This window comes from Pipistrellus kuhlii, unplaced genomic scaffold, assembly GCF_014108245.1.
Source record: "Pipistrellus kuhlii isolate mPipKuh1 unplaced genomic scaffold, mPipKuh1.p scaffold_m20_p_4, whole genome shotgun sequence".
Lineage (NCBI taxonomy): Eukaryota > Metazoa > Chordata > Mammalia > Chiroptera > Vespertilionidae > Pipistrellus > Pipistrellus kuhlii.
In genome coordinates this window covers 75,685-87,541 of record NW_023425540.1, presented here as the reverse complement: position 1 = coordinate 87,541, position 11,857 = coordinate 75,685, and the positions used below count along the sequence as shown (strand labels likewise).

Below are 11,857 nucleotides of genomic sequence, written 5' to 3'. Positions count from 1 at the left end.
GTAAGCAGGTTGGTGCGGGATTGGAGCCAGTTGTGTGTTCCTCGTTCCTTCAGCATCACTGATGCCTCCTCTGCGCCAGGTCTCTGTTCTCTAGCCTGGAAAGATGCCCAGGCCTTGCTGCCCTGTTTGCCAGGGGGGAGGCAGCCTCCACTCCAGGCAGGGGTCGTCAGCTGTGTGGGGAGTGCTGTGGCTTGGGGTGTGCGCGGCGAGGAAATGCCCGCCTTGTGGGGCCCGAAGGCCCTTGTGGGGTGGGCCAGTGTGCGCACGCTGCCCTCCGGAATCGGGGTGTCGGTGGGAATGGAGTGTCCTCAGAGGTGACCAATATGCTCCTTCTTCCCCGCAGGCCCCGGATGGCAGCCCGCCCTGCCGTGCTTTCCCTGGGTTTTCTCTTTTGCTGCTGCCTGCCCGGCCAGGCGGCCTCGCCTCCCCCCGCAGCCCCGGAAGGACCGTGGGGCCCGGCGCCCCCGGACGCCGTGCAGCTGCTGTGGGACGGGCACGAGGTGCGGAACCTCAGCCTCGACGACCGGCTCCGCCTGGCCACCGCCTGCCTCCGGGCGCTGCCCCCCGCTGTCCTCTCGGGCCTCAGAGGGCGATGCCTGGGGGAGCTCCCCGCGGCGGCCTCCACCCAGGACCAGGACCAGAACCAGCACCAGCACCAGCACCAGCACCAGAACCACAGCCTCCGCGACCTCACCGCGGGCTGCGCCTGTGAGTTCCTGCGGGGCCTCGGCGTCCCCCCGAACGCCACGGCCTGCGCCGCGATGCTGCAGGGCTGCGCGGGCGGGGCCGGCGTGGCCGTGGCCGTGGGGCTGTCGCTGCTGCTGGCGGCGGCGGCGGGCGGGGCGGCCTGCGTCTGGCGCTGGAGGCACCGGGGCCGGCCGCCCCTCGCGCTCCCCGGCTTCCTGCGGCGGCGGCGCGGGCGGGGGGACTACTCTCAGACGCTCTCCGCGGGCCGCCCCGGCGGCGGCGCCAAGGCCCCCGGCCCGCACCCCCAGGACCCCCAGGGCCCCCAGGACCCCCAGGACCACTACGAGAACCTGCCTGCGGGCGGCCGCGGGCCGGGGCTGTACGAGAACGCGGGCCAGGCCGCCTGCGAGGAGCACGTCTACGGGAACCAGGCCTCGGGCGACTATTACAACTTCCACGCGCCCGGCACACCTGCCAGCCCGCAGGACGAGGACATCTACATCCTCCCGGACGCGTACTGACCGACTGCGGCCACCGGAGCCAGCCGAGCCACTGCCCTGGGCTTCCCGTGGAAGGTCACTGGGTCCTGCCCAGTCTCCGTGGGCGCCTGGGGAGGAGTCTCAGCTCCCGCCCTGCGCTCCCTCCCTGCCTGCGCCCCCCTCCTCTGCCTGCGCCCCCTCCCTGCCTGAGTCCCCCTTTGCCTGCGCCCCCTCCCTGCCTGCTAGGCCCGCAGTTCCCCAGGACGCTGCCAATGTCTCCCCGAAACACCTTCAAGGGCCACATCAGTCTGTAGCCTTTGCAGAAGACCTGATGCATTTCTGACTGCGGGATTCCTGGCTCCCACAGCTGGTTTCCATTTCCCTCCCGGGGACTTCTCTGCTTCCTCACAGCCACCTGGAAAGGCCCACTGGCGGTCCCTGCCCCCTTCCTGATCGCGCTCACCTGCCTCTGGTCAGAGCCTCTGCAGGGCCTGCCAGCCCAGGACACTGTCCTCCTCCTGTCCTGACCTCCGGATTCTGCTGCCCATTTACACACAGTGTGCTGTGGCACGTTATATGTGCGATGTCCCAGGAGAAGGCCTTGAACTCCTCACGAATGCCAAGTGCCTCACACTCAGAGTCCGCCAGGGTCTGGATCGAGTCCAAGGCACTCATTCCTGTTCAGGGGACAAGAATGCACATTTTGCTAAGCAGTTGTTGTTTGTTTTGTTTTTAAACGAATGTGTCCGTCCAAGGAGAATGTACTGAGTGCCTCTGTCTGCTTCTCACTGAGCTGGGCCGTGGGGCTGGGGAGAGGGGGGAAGAGGCCTGGGTCCCAGAAAGAAAATTCAGTAAAAACCAACAGAAGCCGTGCTGGCGAGTGAGCTGACCCCTCCTCTCCACCCCGCGAGGCTGGCTGGGCTGTGCCCGCAGGCACTGTTCCCCCACACACAGATGGACCCGAATCGGGTTCTGACTAGGTGGGCTGAGGGAGACCCCTGGGGACCTGTTCCTGGGTCCTGCCATCCTGTGACTGACCCAGCATCACGGCCAGTTGCAGATGCTCGTTCCTTCCAGCCCTCCCGCCACCAGTCCCTCCACCTGTGGGTCAGCAATGCCAGCACCTGCCAGGCAGCACCCTCCCACCCCTGGGCTGAGAGCCACTCTCCAGGGCCCCTCCCAGGTCTGGTCCGGCCCTGCTGGTGCCCCCTTCTGGTCCTGGTGGTCCCAGCCCTCTGCTCTGGCTGCTTCCTGCCCCACCTGCCTCCGTCTTTAATTCCTGACTTTTCCATCCCTCAGTTCCTTTTTGGCCAATTTTCTATATTCGATTCTCCCTGTTAAAACGATCTGATTTGTGTTTTGTGCCCCCCCCCCCCCAAGTGGACCCCAAGTGGCACAAGGAAAATGTATAGCAGGTGCTTTAAAGGAAAGAAAATGTGTTCTGCTTTTGAGAGCCATGGACTTGGGATGGAAAGCAGGTTTGGATTTAAGAAGGTCAAAGGGGCCTCTCTGAGGACAGACTTGAACTGAGACAAGGAAGAAACAGTTATTTGTGTAAATGTGATGGGCAGGATGGGGCCAGCTTAGGGGGAGGATCAGAGGCATGAAAGATTGGGGCACTCTGGGGACCTAAGACACAGTGTAGCTGAGTGTAGTGGGGGCCTGTGGTGGCACCAATGGGGGTGACACTGGGTGGGGTTGCAGGAGGACCCGGAGACAGCTGCTTGCAGGGCTGGTGTGTGGCTCAGAGGCCAGCACAGCAGGGATGTGATGACATTTGCGTTTTGAAAGGAGACACTGCTGAGGAATGAATGACTGCGAGGGGCCAGGTGGAAATTTGTGATAAAAACACATAAAGGTTAGAAATGGCTCCTTTTGCCTTCTCCAGAGAAATGGTTACAGCGCTCTCTGGACAGAGCACGGGGCCATGTTCAAGGCCCAGGAGGACGCCTTCTGCTAGAGGAACCACTCCCCAGACCTCCACAGCCCCTGTGACGGGGACAGCCTGACCAAGGCCCCCAGTGCCTGTGCTGGGAGGGCCGGGAGGGGCTGGGAGGACAGGGATCTGGGCGGCAGCAGCCAGAGTCCTGGTGTGTGTGTGTGTGGGGGGGGGGTTACCAGAGAGGCTGGCCCTGGAGAAGCCCTGGGAGGTCTGGCCTGAGCAGTAAGGGGGGCTATCGTGCAAGGTTTCTGTGGTTGAGGCAGAACCAGGATGGTGGAGCGGCCGTCACCTCGGCGCAGAGTGTAAGGCAGAGGGGGGAGGGGTTCAGGTCACAGCTGAGAGCAGGTGCCATTGCCGCTGTTGGCCGTGGTCCCAGAGCCCAGATCTGTGTCGCAGGCCAGATGAGCCCGCGCTTTACACCACAAGCCACACGCGCTGTCTCCTCTCCCTCCCCCGACATCCTTCCTCATAATCGTGGTAATGTGGTCACTTTTGCTAGTAACACAACACAAATCCAAACGGCTATTCTCAATAGATGTGGACAGACTTTCTTTATCTTGCAGAGACAGCTTGACTCCTGGGTCTTTAAGAAGGCAGAGAAATGTAATAAAGGATGCAGATAGGACACAGAAACTGAAGGGGTGCAGGGAGGAAGAGGGAGGAGGAGACTTGGCAAGGGGTGAAAACGAGAGGAAGACAAAAGAGAATAGGAAACAGGGGAGGACAAGCATGGAGCATGTGCTGAAAAGAGAAACTGAATACAATCTCCATTGTTCTCTTCGACCCCCATTACTGCTAACAAGGTTAGCTGTAAGAAGAGCGAAGTGTTTGCGTGTATAACCTGGTTGAATGCAGACACCAGCTAGCTGCTAGCAGATACCTGATCCCTGTGCCCTAGGCAGGGAGTGATGGGTCTCTGACCTGCCTGCCCGGCCTCCCACCTGCCTGAACTTGGGACATGGCTGCCTGGCGGCCGGACGCTCTTCTCGCAGACGCCCAACTAGTGAGCTCATCCCATTTAGCTCTCCCACAACAAGACACCTGCCAGCCAGGCAGAGGCTGAGGGAACAGTGTTCCAGAAAGAGACAAGGAAGCCCAGAGCATGGGATGTGTTCAAGATCCTGAAGGAGATACACGCCACGTACCTGTAGTGTGAGGACGAGAAAAATGAGAGGCAGGAGTCCCGTGAGCTTAGGCCCCTGGCACAGGGTGGGGCTTTGCCTGACAAAGCTGGTGTCCACAAGGCACATGGCTTGGAAGAGAGAATGACGCGGACTTTTCAGCCACTGGATATTGCAAGCCATGAATTTCTAAGCTGAATTTCTAAGCTGGGACAGAAGGTGGGAAGAAAGGTTCTGAGGTTCAGGATATAGACCTGGATATCAGCGAGCACTGTCTGAGTTTCCAAATAAGCAGAGCTCTGTGGTGTCTAAAATTATATATAGTTTATGGATTTCAGAGAGGAATGAAGAGGGAGAGAGAGAAGTACCAATGATGAGAGAATCATTAATGGGCTGCCTCCTGTATGCCCCCTACTGGGGACCGAGCCTGCAATCCTGGCATGAGGCCCTGACTTGGAATTGAACCCTGACCTCCTGGTTCATGGGTTGATGCTCACCCACTGAGCCATGCAGGCCCAGCTATGGAGTCTTACTAAGGCTCTGCAGCTTTTACTTTAAATTCAGCTCCTGCAATTTTGCTGTTTGAGATTCTCCCAGCAGAGATGGGAACTGAGCAAAGGAGAGAGGCTCACACAAAAGGAAGCGCAGGAGATGGTAGTTGCAGATGCATTCAAGGCTGCTGAAGGTGTGACTCTGCCATTGACCCATGCCGTTGCCATGGAAACCAATGCTTCCTGGCCCTGTGGTATTTCCCTTTTTTAAGGACAGATTGGCTTTCCTGAATAGTTAAGGCTGCAAATCGTGGGAGCTGGGCGATCCGTCACCTCTTGGACCCTAAGTCCCTGCTGGTGACAAAGGCAAGGGCTAGCGGGGCTGCCATGAGCCCCCCGGGGCCTGGAAGCTGCCTAGTGCTCCGCTGGTCCCTGAGACCACCTGCTCAGCGTCCCTGTATACCAAACGGAGCACTGTGTTGCTCAGAGCTCAGGAGGAGGAATGCAATGAATGAGGTTTGACCTCTTAGCAAAGGATTTTTAAAATCTCAAATCAGGAGATGGGAAACTCGTAAAGGTAGTGCACACAGACATCTGCTCTGGGCTGCAGGGATGGCCTTGGAGCAAGGTCCATCTGTCCTAGGGAGGATCAAGAAGACTATTGGGATGTCCTGAGCAAGGAGAAACCTGACATGCCATAAAGGGAGAGTCTCCTTCTGAAACCAAAAGATGTAAAAGCAAATGCAAAGGGATAATTACTTTCTCATTTGCTAGATCAACCAATTAAACCTCAGATAAACATTTGGAAGAGGGGAGGAAAAGTGCATGGGGAGAGAACTTAGAAAAAGTAAGATGGAGACATGCACAAAGAGGAAGCCTTGTTGGGTTCCTATAACCCCCTTAGTCGTTGTCAAAAGAGAGAGTTTTATAAGAAGTTGAAAACTCGGCCATCTGCAAGGCGAGGCAGGGAACATATGGTTGTGAATTAGGGAGCCAAAGGCCTGGGTTCTCGGGTTCAGCAGGAGAAACACTGTCTGAGTCGCATTTCCAGATGTTCTGCAGAGAAGCAAACTATTTCTCAGCCCTAAGTAACCCTTTCCCACTGTTTCTCATGCATCCTGCAGGTCTGTGGGGAAGGTGAATTCGGCTTAATTTTCCTTTTTAGTAAAAAGTCCTTTCTAGTGAAACATTTTTGTATGACGATACATCATATTAAAGGAAGCCGGAGAGGAAGTGGGACTCTATTCATTTAAGAATGGTTTTCATTTCCTCTTTTCATTAGCTCTGTTGCTTAACATAGCCATGCCTCCTTTACCCACAGGTGTTGAAGAGGAAAGCTGGGAGGCTCGATTTAGAATGAATCTCCTTGAATGCACTTAACAGAAAAATTAAAGCTGTAATAAAGGTTGTGTATTTCAATATGTGGGCTGAGATCCTACTCTTGCTTCCTTCCCAAAGCCCAGGTTAAATCCCAGGTCACATCTGAAGCCTTCTTCAATCCTAGCAGTCCAAAATGACCGACCCATTTCCTGACTTCCTCCTTTGTCTGTCTATCCATCTACCCATTTATACATACACTAGTGGCCCAGTGCACGAGTTTGTGCACATTGAAAGGAAATTAATTAGAAGTATTTTAATATTGCTATTCGCTTCCTCTATAATAGAGTGTCAACCACATTCATGATCAATAGTGACAGACTGAAACACACGCATGCACCAGCAAGAGCTTTATATGTATCACACATGCGAGAGTCAACTTAGCCTTTTATATACATAGAATAAACTTGCTTAATTAGACCTGCTTTCTGATGTAGCTAAACTTTTCCAGCCCAGTGAAGTACCCCAACTTTTCTTTCAGGTAATTGTCAGTAACACAGCAGTAAATATCAACATGAAGTAGATTATTATTGTAGATCACACAGGGAGAACAAAGGGTAAAATATGTAACTGCAGAGGTGTTTGACTATATTCTGATCAGTGAGAAAAACTGAAGTAATTTTCAAGGTCCACCATCTCTTCTTTTCAGTCGGGTCAAGTTTCTAAACTTTCTTTTTTTTTTTTTTTAATATATTTTATTGATTTTTTACAGAGAGGAAGGGAGAGAGATAGAGAGCCAGAAACGTCGATGAGAGAGAAACATCAACCAGCCGCCTCCTGCACACCCCCCACTGGGGATGTGCCCGCAACCAACGTACATGCCCTTGACTGGAATCGAACCCGGGACCTTTTTTAGTCCACAGACCGACACTCTACCACTGAGCCAAACCGGTTTCGGCAAGTTTCTAAACTTTCTAAATCTCCGTTTTCTGGCTAATGAAAAGAAAATAGGATTCCACTGAGTCTCCTATCTACCTACTCTAGGACTTCTGTGAGGATCAAATGAGATGAGACACAGGAAAACCTTCAGACATTTGTTTAAAGTGTGAAATGTTTGCATCTGGCTATAAAGTCATGCTCCTGGGCTGAAGAAACTGCAAGGAGGCTAGTCACTAGGAAGGGGAAGCCAGGCATTGCTCCATGATGTCATTACCCGGTGATCACAGTGACCATGTCCAGGCTGGACTGGGCTGGGCTGGGGCCACATTTTGTGCCATGGGGTCTCGGCAGTGTCAGCTGTAATTTGGTGGGCTGTCGCTCTGGGGTGGTGGTGGGGCCTGTGTCCCACTTGGGGGAAGCCAAGTGTTGCTTTGTGGGCGCCAGGTCCATGGTGCTGTTTCTTTGTAAATGGCCAGTGCATGTCACGGCTGCTCCTGTATTGAGCGTCTGCCCCTGGTGGTCATTGCATGTCATAGCAACTAGTTGGAGGGACACTTTTATATTTTATAGATATATAGATAGAGAAATACAGCCATTCACATTTATTCAACAGATAATTATTGAGGGCCTATTATACTTACAGACCCAGGACTCAATGGTGAATAAAAACATTTGATGCCTACAGTCTAGATTAAAAACAGAAAAACCCCACACTAATAAATGCATTATTAGAAATATAAATAATTGCTATGAAGGAAAGAAAAACAGTGACTTTAAGGCTTGCAGAGAAGATCTTGACCTGACTTACTGAGTTGGGCATGCTGCTACCCTGGGTCACTAATGGACTAAGTGCATAGCAGAGTTTACCTGGGAGAAAATAGGAATTAATGACTGCGTTTCTGCGTTTCCTTCTTACTGAACATTGCCGTTTGTGCTTCAGCTTTCACCTCTTTTGCTGAAAGGTGAAATCTCAAGTTACTTTGAAGGTTTCTTAAACTATTAAAAATAATTAGAAAGAAACATAAAAATATGGGTTGAGAGAAATTCATAGAGCTTTCCTTCTACACAGGGCTGGTGCACAAACAAGCATTTTTAGGTGTTTAATTCTTAGGAAACCTATAGCTGACCTACAGTCTTGTCAGCTGTGATGAGTATTAGCATGTGGCCTTGCTATTAGGTCTCTGAGCCAGAGAACCCTCAGCTGAAAGACTTAAAAACCCCTCAAGGCTGTTGTGAAAATGGGATGAGATGACATGTGAAAACTTACATTTTGTGGTGGTGCCAGCCTGTGGAGCACAGACCCAGCCTCCATGCCACCTGCCTCAGTGACGGTGCCTGCGTTGTGTTGGGCTTTTCTTCAGGGAGGACGGCTGATGGTTTCCTTCTTTAGAGACTGTGCTTTCAAGTATTTTTCTCAAAATAAACTTCATTTATTATATAATCATTTCTTTTGGAATTGCAGCAATCTCATAACTACCAATCAGAACTTATGATCAGCATCGTCACAACTGACTTGCCATATTTTCAAATTACAAACAAAAAACAAAATGAAAACAATTGCCCGCCATCCATTCCACTGTTTTATCTAGTGTGTGTGTGTGTGTGTGTGTGTGTGTGTGTGTGTGTAAGGGGAGAGTGGGGGAGGAGAGATCTATTTTTATTTTTTTAATATATATTTTTTATTTTTCAATTATAGTTGATGTACAATATTATATTAGTTTCAGGTATACAGCCTAGTGAGTAGACATTTACATAACTTATGAAGGGATCACCCCATAAGTCCAGTATTCACCTGACTATTACAACATTATTCACTGTATTCCCTCTGCTGTACTTTACATTACTGTGACTGTTCTGCAACCACCAATCTGTACTTCTCAGTCCCTTCACCTTTTCACCCAGTTCCCCAACCCCCTCCTTTCTGGAAATCATCAGTCTGTGTTTGTTTTGTTTGTTTGTTTTTGGTGTTTTGGGGTATTTTTTGCATCTGTTTCTGTTCTGCTTGATCATTTTGTTTTCTAGATTCCACATTTAAGTGAAACCATGTGGTGTTTGTCTGCTCTTCTATTTCAGTCATTGTGATACCATCTAGGTTCATCCATGTTGTTGCAGATACAAGATTTCCTTCGTTTTATGGCCATCATTTCCGTTGTGTACCTGCACCACTTCTGTATCCATTCATCTGTTGATGGACACTCAGGTTGCTTCCATATCCTGAGTATTGTAAATAATACTGCAATGAACATATGGATGATAGGTATATACTTATTGACATTTTATTATTCATAGTTTGAATCTTTTTCTTCTTGTTAAAGACCTTTTAACATTTCCTGTGATTAACTCTTTTAGCATTTCCTCCATGTCTGTGAAGCTCTTTATATGACCTTCAGTTCTAAATGGGAGCTTTGCTGGGTAGAGAATCTTCATTGTAGGTCCTTTCTGTTCATCACTTTGAATATTTCTTGTCATTCTCTTCTGCCTGGCAAAGTTTCTATTGAGAAATCAGCTGACAGTCATATGGGCACTCCCTTGTAGGTAACTAAATGCTTTCCTCTTGCTGCTTTTTAGATTCTCTTTGTAACCTTTCACATTTTAATTATGAATTGTCGTGGTGTGGGCCTCTTTGGGTTCCTCTTGTTTGAGACTTTCTGTGCTTCTTGGACTTGTATGTCTATTTCCTTCACCAGGTAAGAGAAGTTTTCTGTCACTTTTTCAAATAGATTTTCAATATCTTACTCCATCCATCTCCTTCTGGCACCCCCCTTATGCAAATGTTGGTGCTTGAAGTTACTCCTTACACTATACTCATTTTCTTAAATTCTTTTTTTTTCTTTCTGTTCTGATTGGGTGTTTTCTGCTTTCTTATCTTCCAAATTGCTGGTTTGACCGTCTGTTTCACTAATCTACTGTTGATTCTCTATAATGTGTTCTTCACTTCCGTTATTGTACTCTGCAACCCAAACCTTTTGGAATGGAGCAGAGGAATCTGCATTTTTATGCATCTCGAAGCTGTTTTTTCTATGATGTAAGTGTTACGGAAGCAAGAGGCTTCATCACATAGACTGCTGCTAATTATGATGTAAGAGTATGATGCTCACACGATTTCCACCTGTTTCCAATCCGCCAGCAGGACAGCCACGGGAGGGGAGGAGCACCTGCCACTCACTTCACCATGGGCCTGAGACCCCTGCCCTCGAAGGCTCAGCTGACACTTCCAGGGAAACACTGGCAGAGTGAGTCCTTTCTGATCTTTAATTCCACCCCCTCTCCCCCATTTGTCTGTTTCCTTTGATAATAGGATGGCTCATTTCATAGTCACTTATTCCCCTTTCTCTTCCCTGAACCTGATCTCAGTGACAGCTGCCACTTTCTCACTTGGCCTGGCCACCGCCTCCTCTCAGCCTGGCTGCTGCTGTGGGGGAAGAGACCAGAAACCGGAACAAAGCAGAAGTAGAGGCACCTGTGACCTCAGGCACCTGGGGGGTGACTTTGTTCTGTGCAATCATAGCACAAGGCACGAATCTCTCCTGCGCTTGTCCTGAGCTGCCCCACAGCCTGGCACAAACCTACATATGTAACTGTGATCGGTAAGTGCAGCTGCAGATGTTCAATAACAGGGTCTGAATGCACGAGCAGCCACAGAGCAATGCAGGGCAATGCCCTGTCTTTTGTGTTCCAGATGGCTCCCTGTGTCTCTCTCTTGCTGCCCTTCTTCCTACACAAATCTTCCTGCCACCAGAGGTCCTCGCCTGGGCATATGTTTTCTGATATTTTCTGAAATAACCTCTACTAACCACATGCAGTCCTGCTCCATCTATTTCTGTATCTCTTAACTTCCAGATTGTCTAGACTTAAAATATAGCTAGGTCATTGGGCAGGGAAAAATAAACTGAATTACAGTATTTTTTATTTCTTTGAAACACCTGCTTTATTCAAATAATACATGCATAGTCATTTTTTTTAGCAAACGAGGTCACCCCCAGACCCTTCTCTTTCGGGAAGAGGCTTTTGCCTTCTGATTTTATGTGTGGGCATTGCAGGATTTGGAGGCAAAGGTTTGGTCAAGTTATAAGATAGCAAGGGGTGATAGTTGAACTGTAGTTACAAAGAACTTCGGTCTTGATGCGTGTGAATGGCATGTTAGTGTTACTCATGTGATGTTGGCTGAGTCCTTATTGGTCTTTGAGCCTTGATTTTTTTTTAATCTGCAAACTCAGAAAGAAGAATTAAATTACCTTTCAGCTCCTTTGAAGGCATCTGAGTCTGCCTCTCACTCCACATTTGCAGTTGGGGGCCCACCTCATCCGGAGGCACCAGCTACTCTCCGTAGACCTGCCCAGCCCTGCCCTGATCACTGGCTCTCGGATAAACCCCGGGAACATAGCTGAGAGTGGGCGCTGCCAGGCCTGCTTCGTGCCTCCTCACCCGTGGTGTCAGGTTGCTCTTACCTGTTTCTGGGTCTGGCCTCCAGAACCAGTTTGGAGCCCCTTGAGGATGAAGACAGAGTCCCTTTTGACTCTCCATTCTAACTACAATCTGTAAACCTAAAACCAACTCCATGGGAGTAATGTATACACACAGAGTTGATTACATTAATGATTATGCTTTCAGAGCAGTCTTCACCAGGGTGTGTCAGAGCCCCACAGCATCAGGCGAAGTGTGGAGCTTAGACAGCTGTTTTCACTGTCCTGGGACCTAACTCCTTTTTAAAAATATCTTCTTATTGACTTTAGGGAGGATACTCACCCTGTCTGTCAGTTTTCTTCTTTGTGAAATAAGGTTGATGACATGACCCTGAAATACTATCCTGGATTAGATGGAATAGCACATACAAAATGCCTCCCACAAAAAGAGATAGAGGAAAGGTAGCTATCATTAATA

General features: G+C 50.1%; 1 protein-coding gene across 1 annotated transcript; it reads left to right on the top strand.

The window, feature by feature from the left end:
• The first annotated feature begins 533 nt into the window (after positions 1-533).
• Positions 534-1,244, top strand: GAPT (GRB2 binding adaptor protein, transmembrane). Its single transcript, XM_036410299.2, has 2 exons — positions 534-614; positions 654-1,244. Exon 2 carries the CDS (start codon positions 762-764, stop codon positions 1,206-1,208), a length of 447 nt encoding a protein of 148 aa, XP_036266192.1. The 5' UTR covers positions 534-614; positions 654-761; the 3' UTR covers positions 1,209-1,244.
• Positions 1,245-11,857: the final 10,613 nt, after the last annotated feature.

What these genes read in the sequence shown, in the direction of transcription:
- GAPT (XM_036410299.2), top strand. Translation starts at nt 762, where the DNA reads ATGCTGCAGGGCTGCGCGGGCGGGGCCGGCGTGGCCGTGGCCGTGGGG.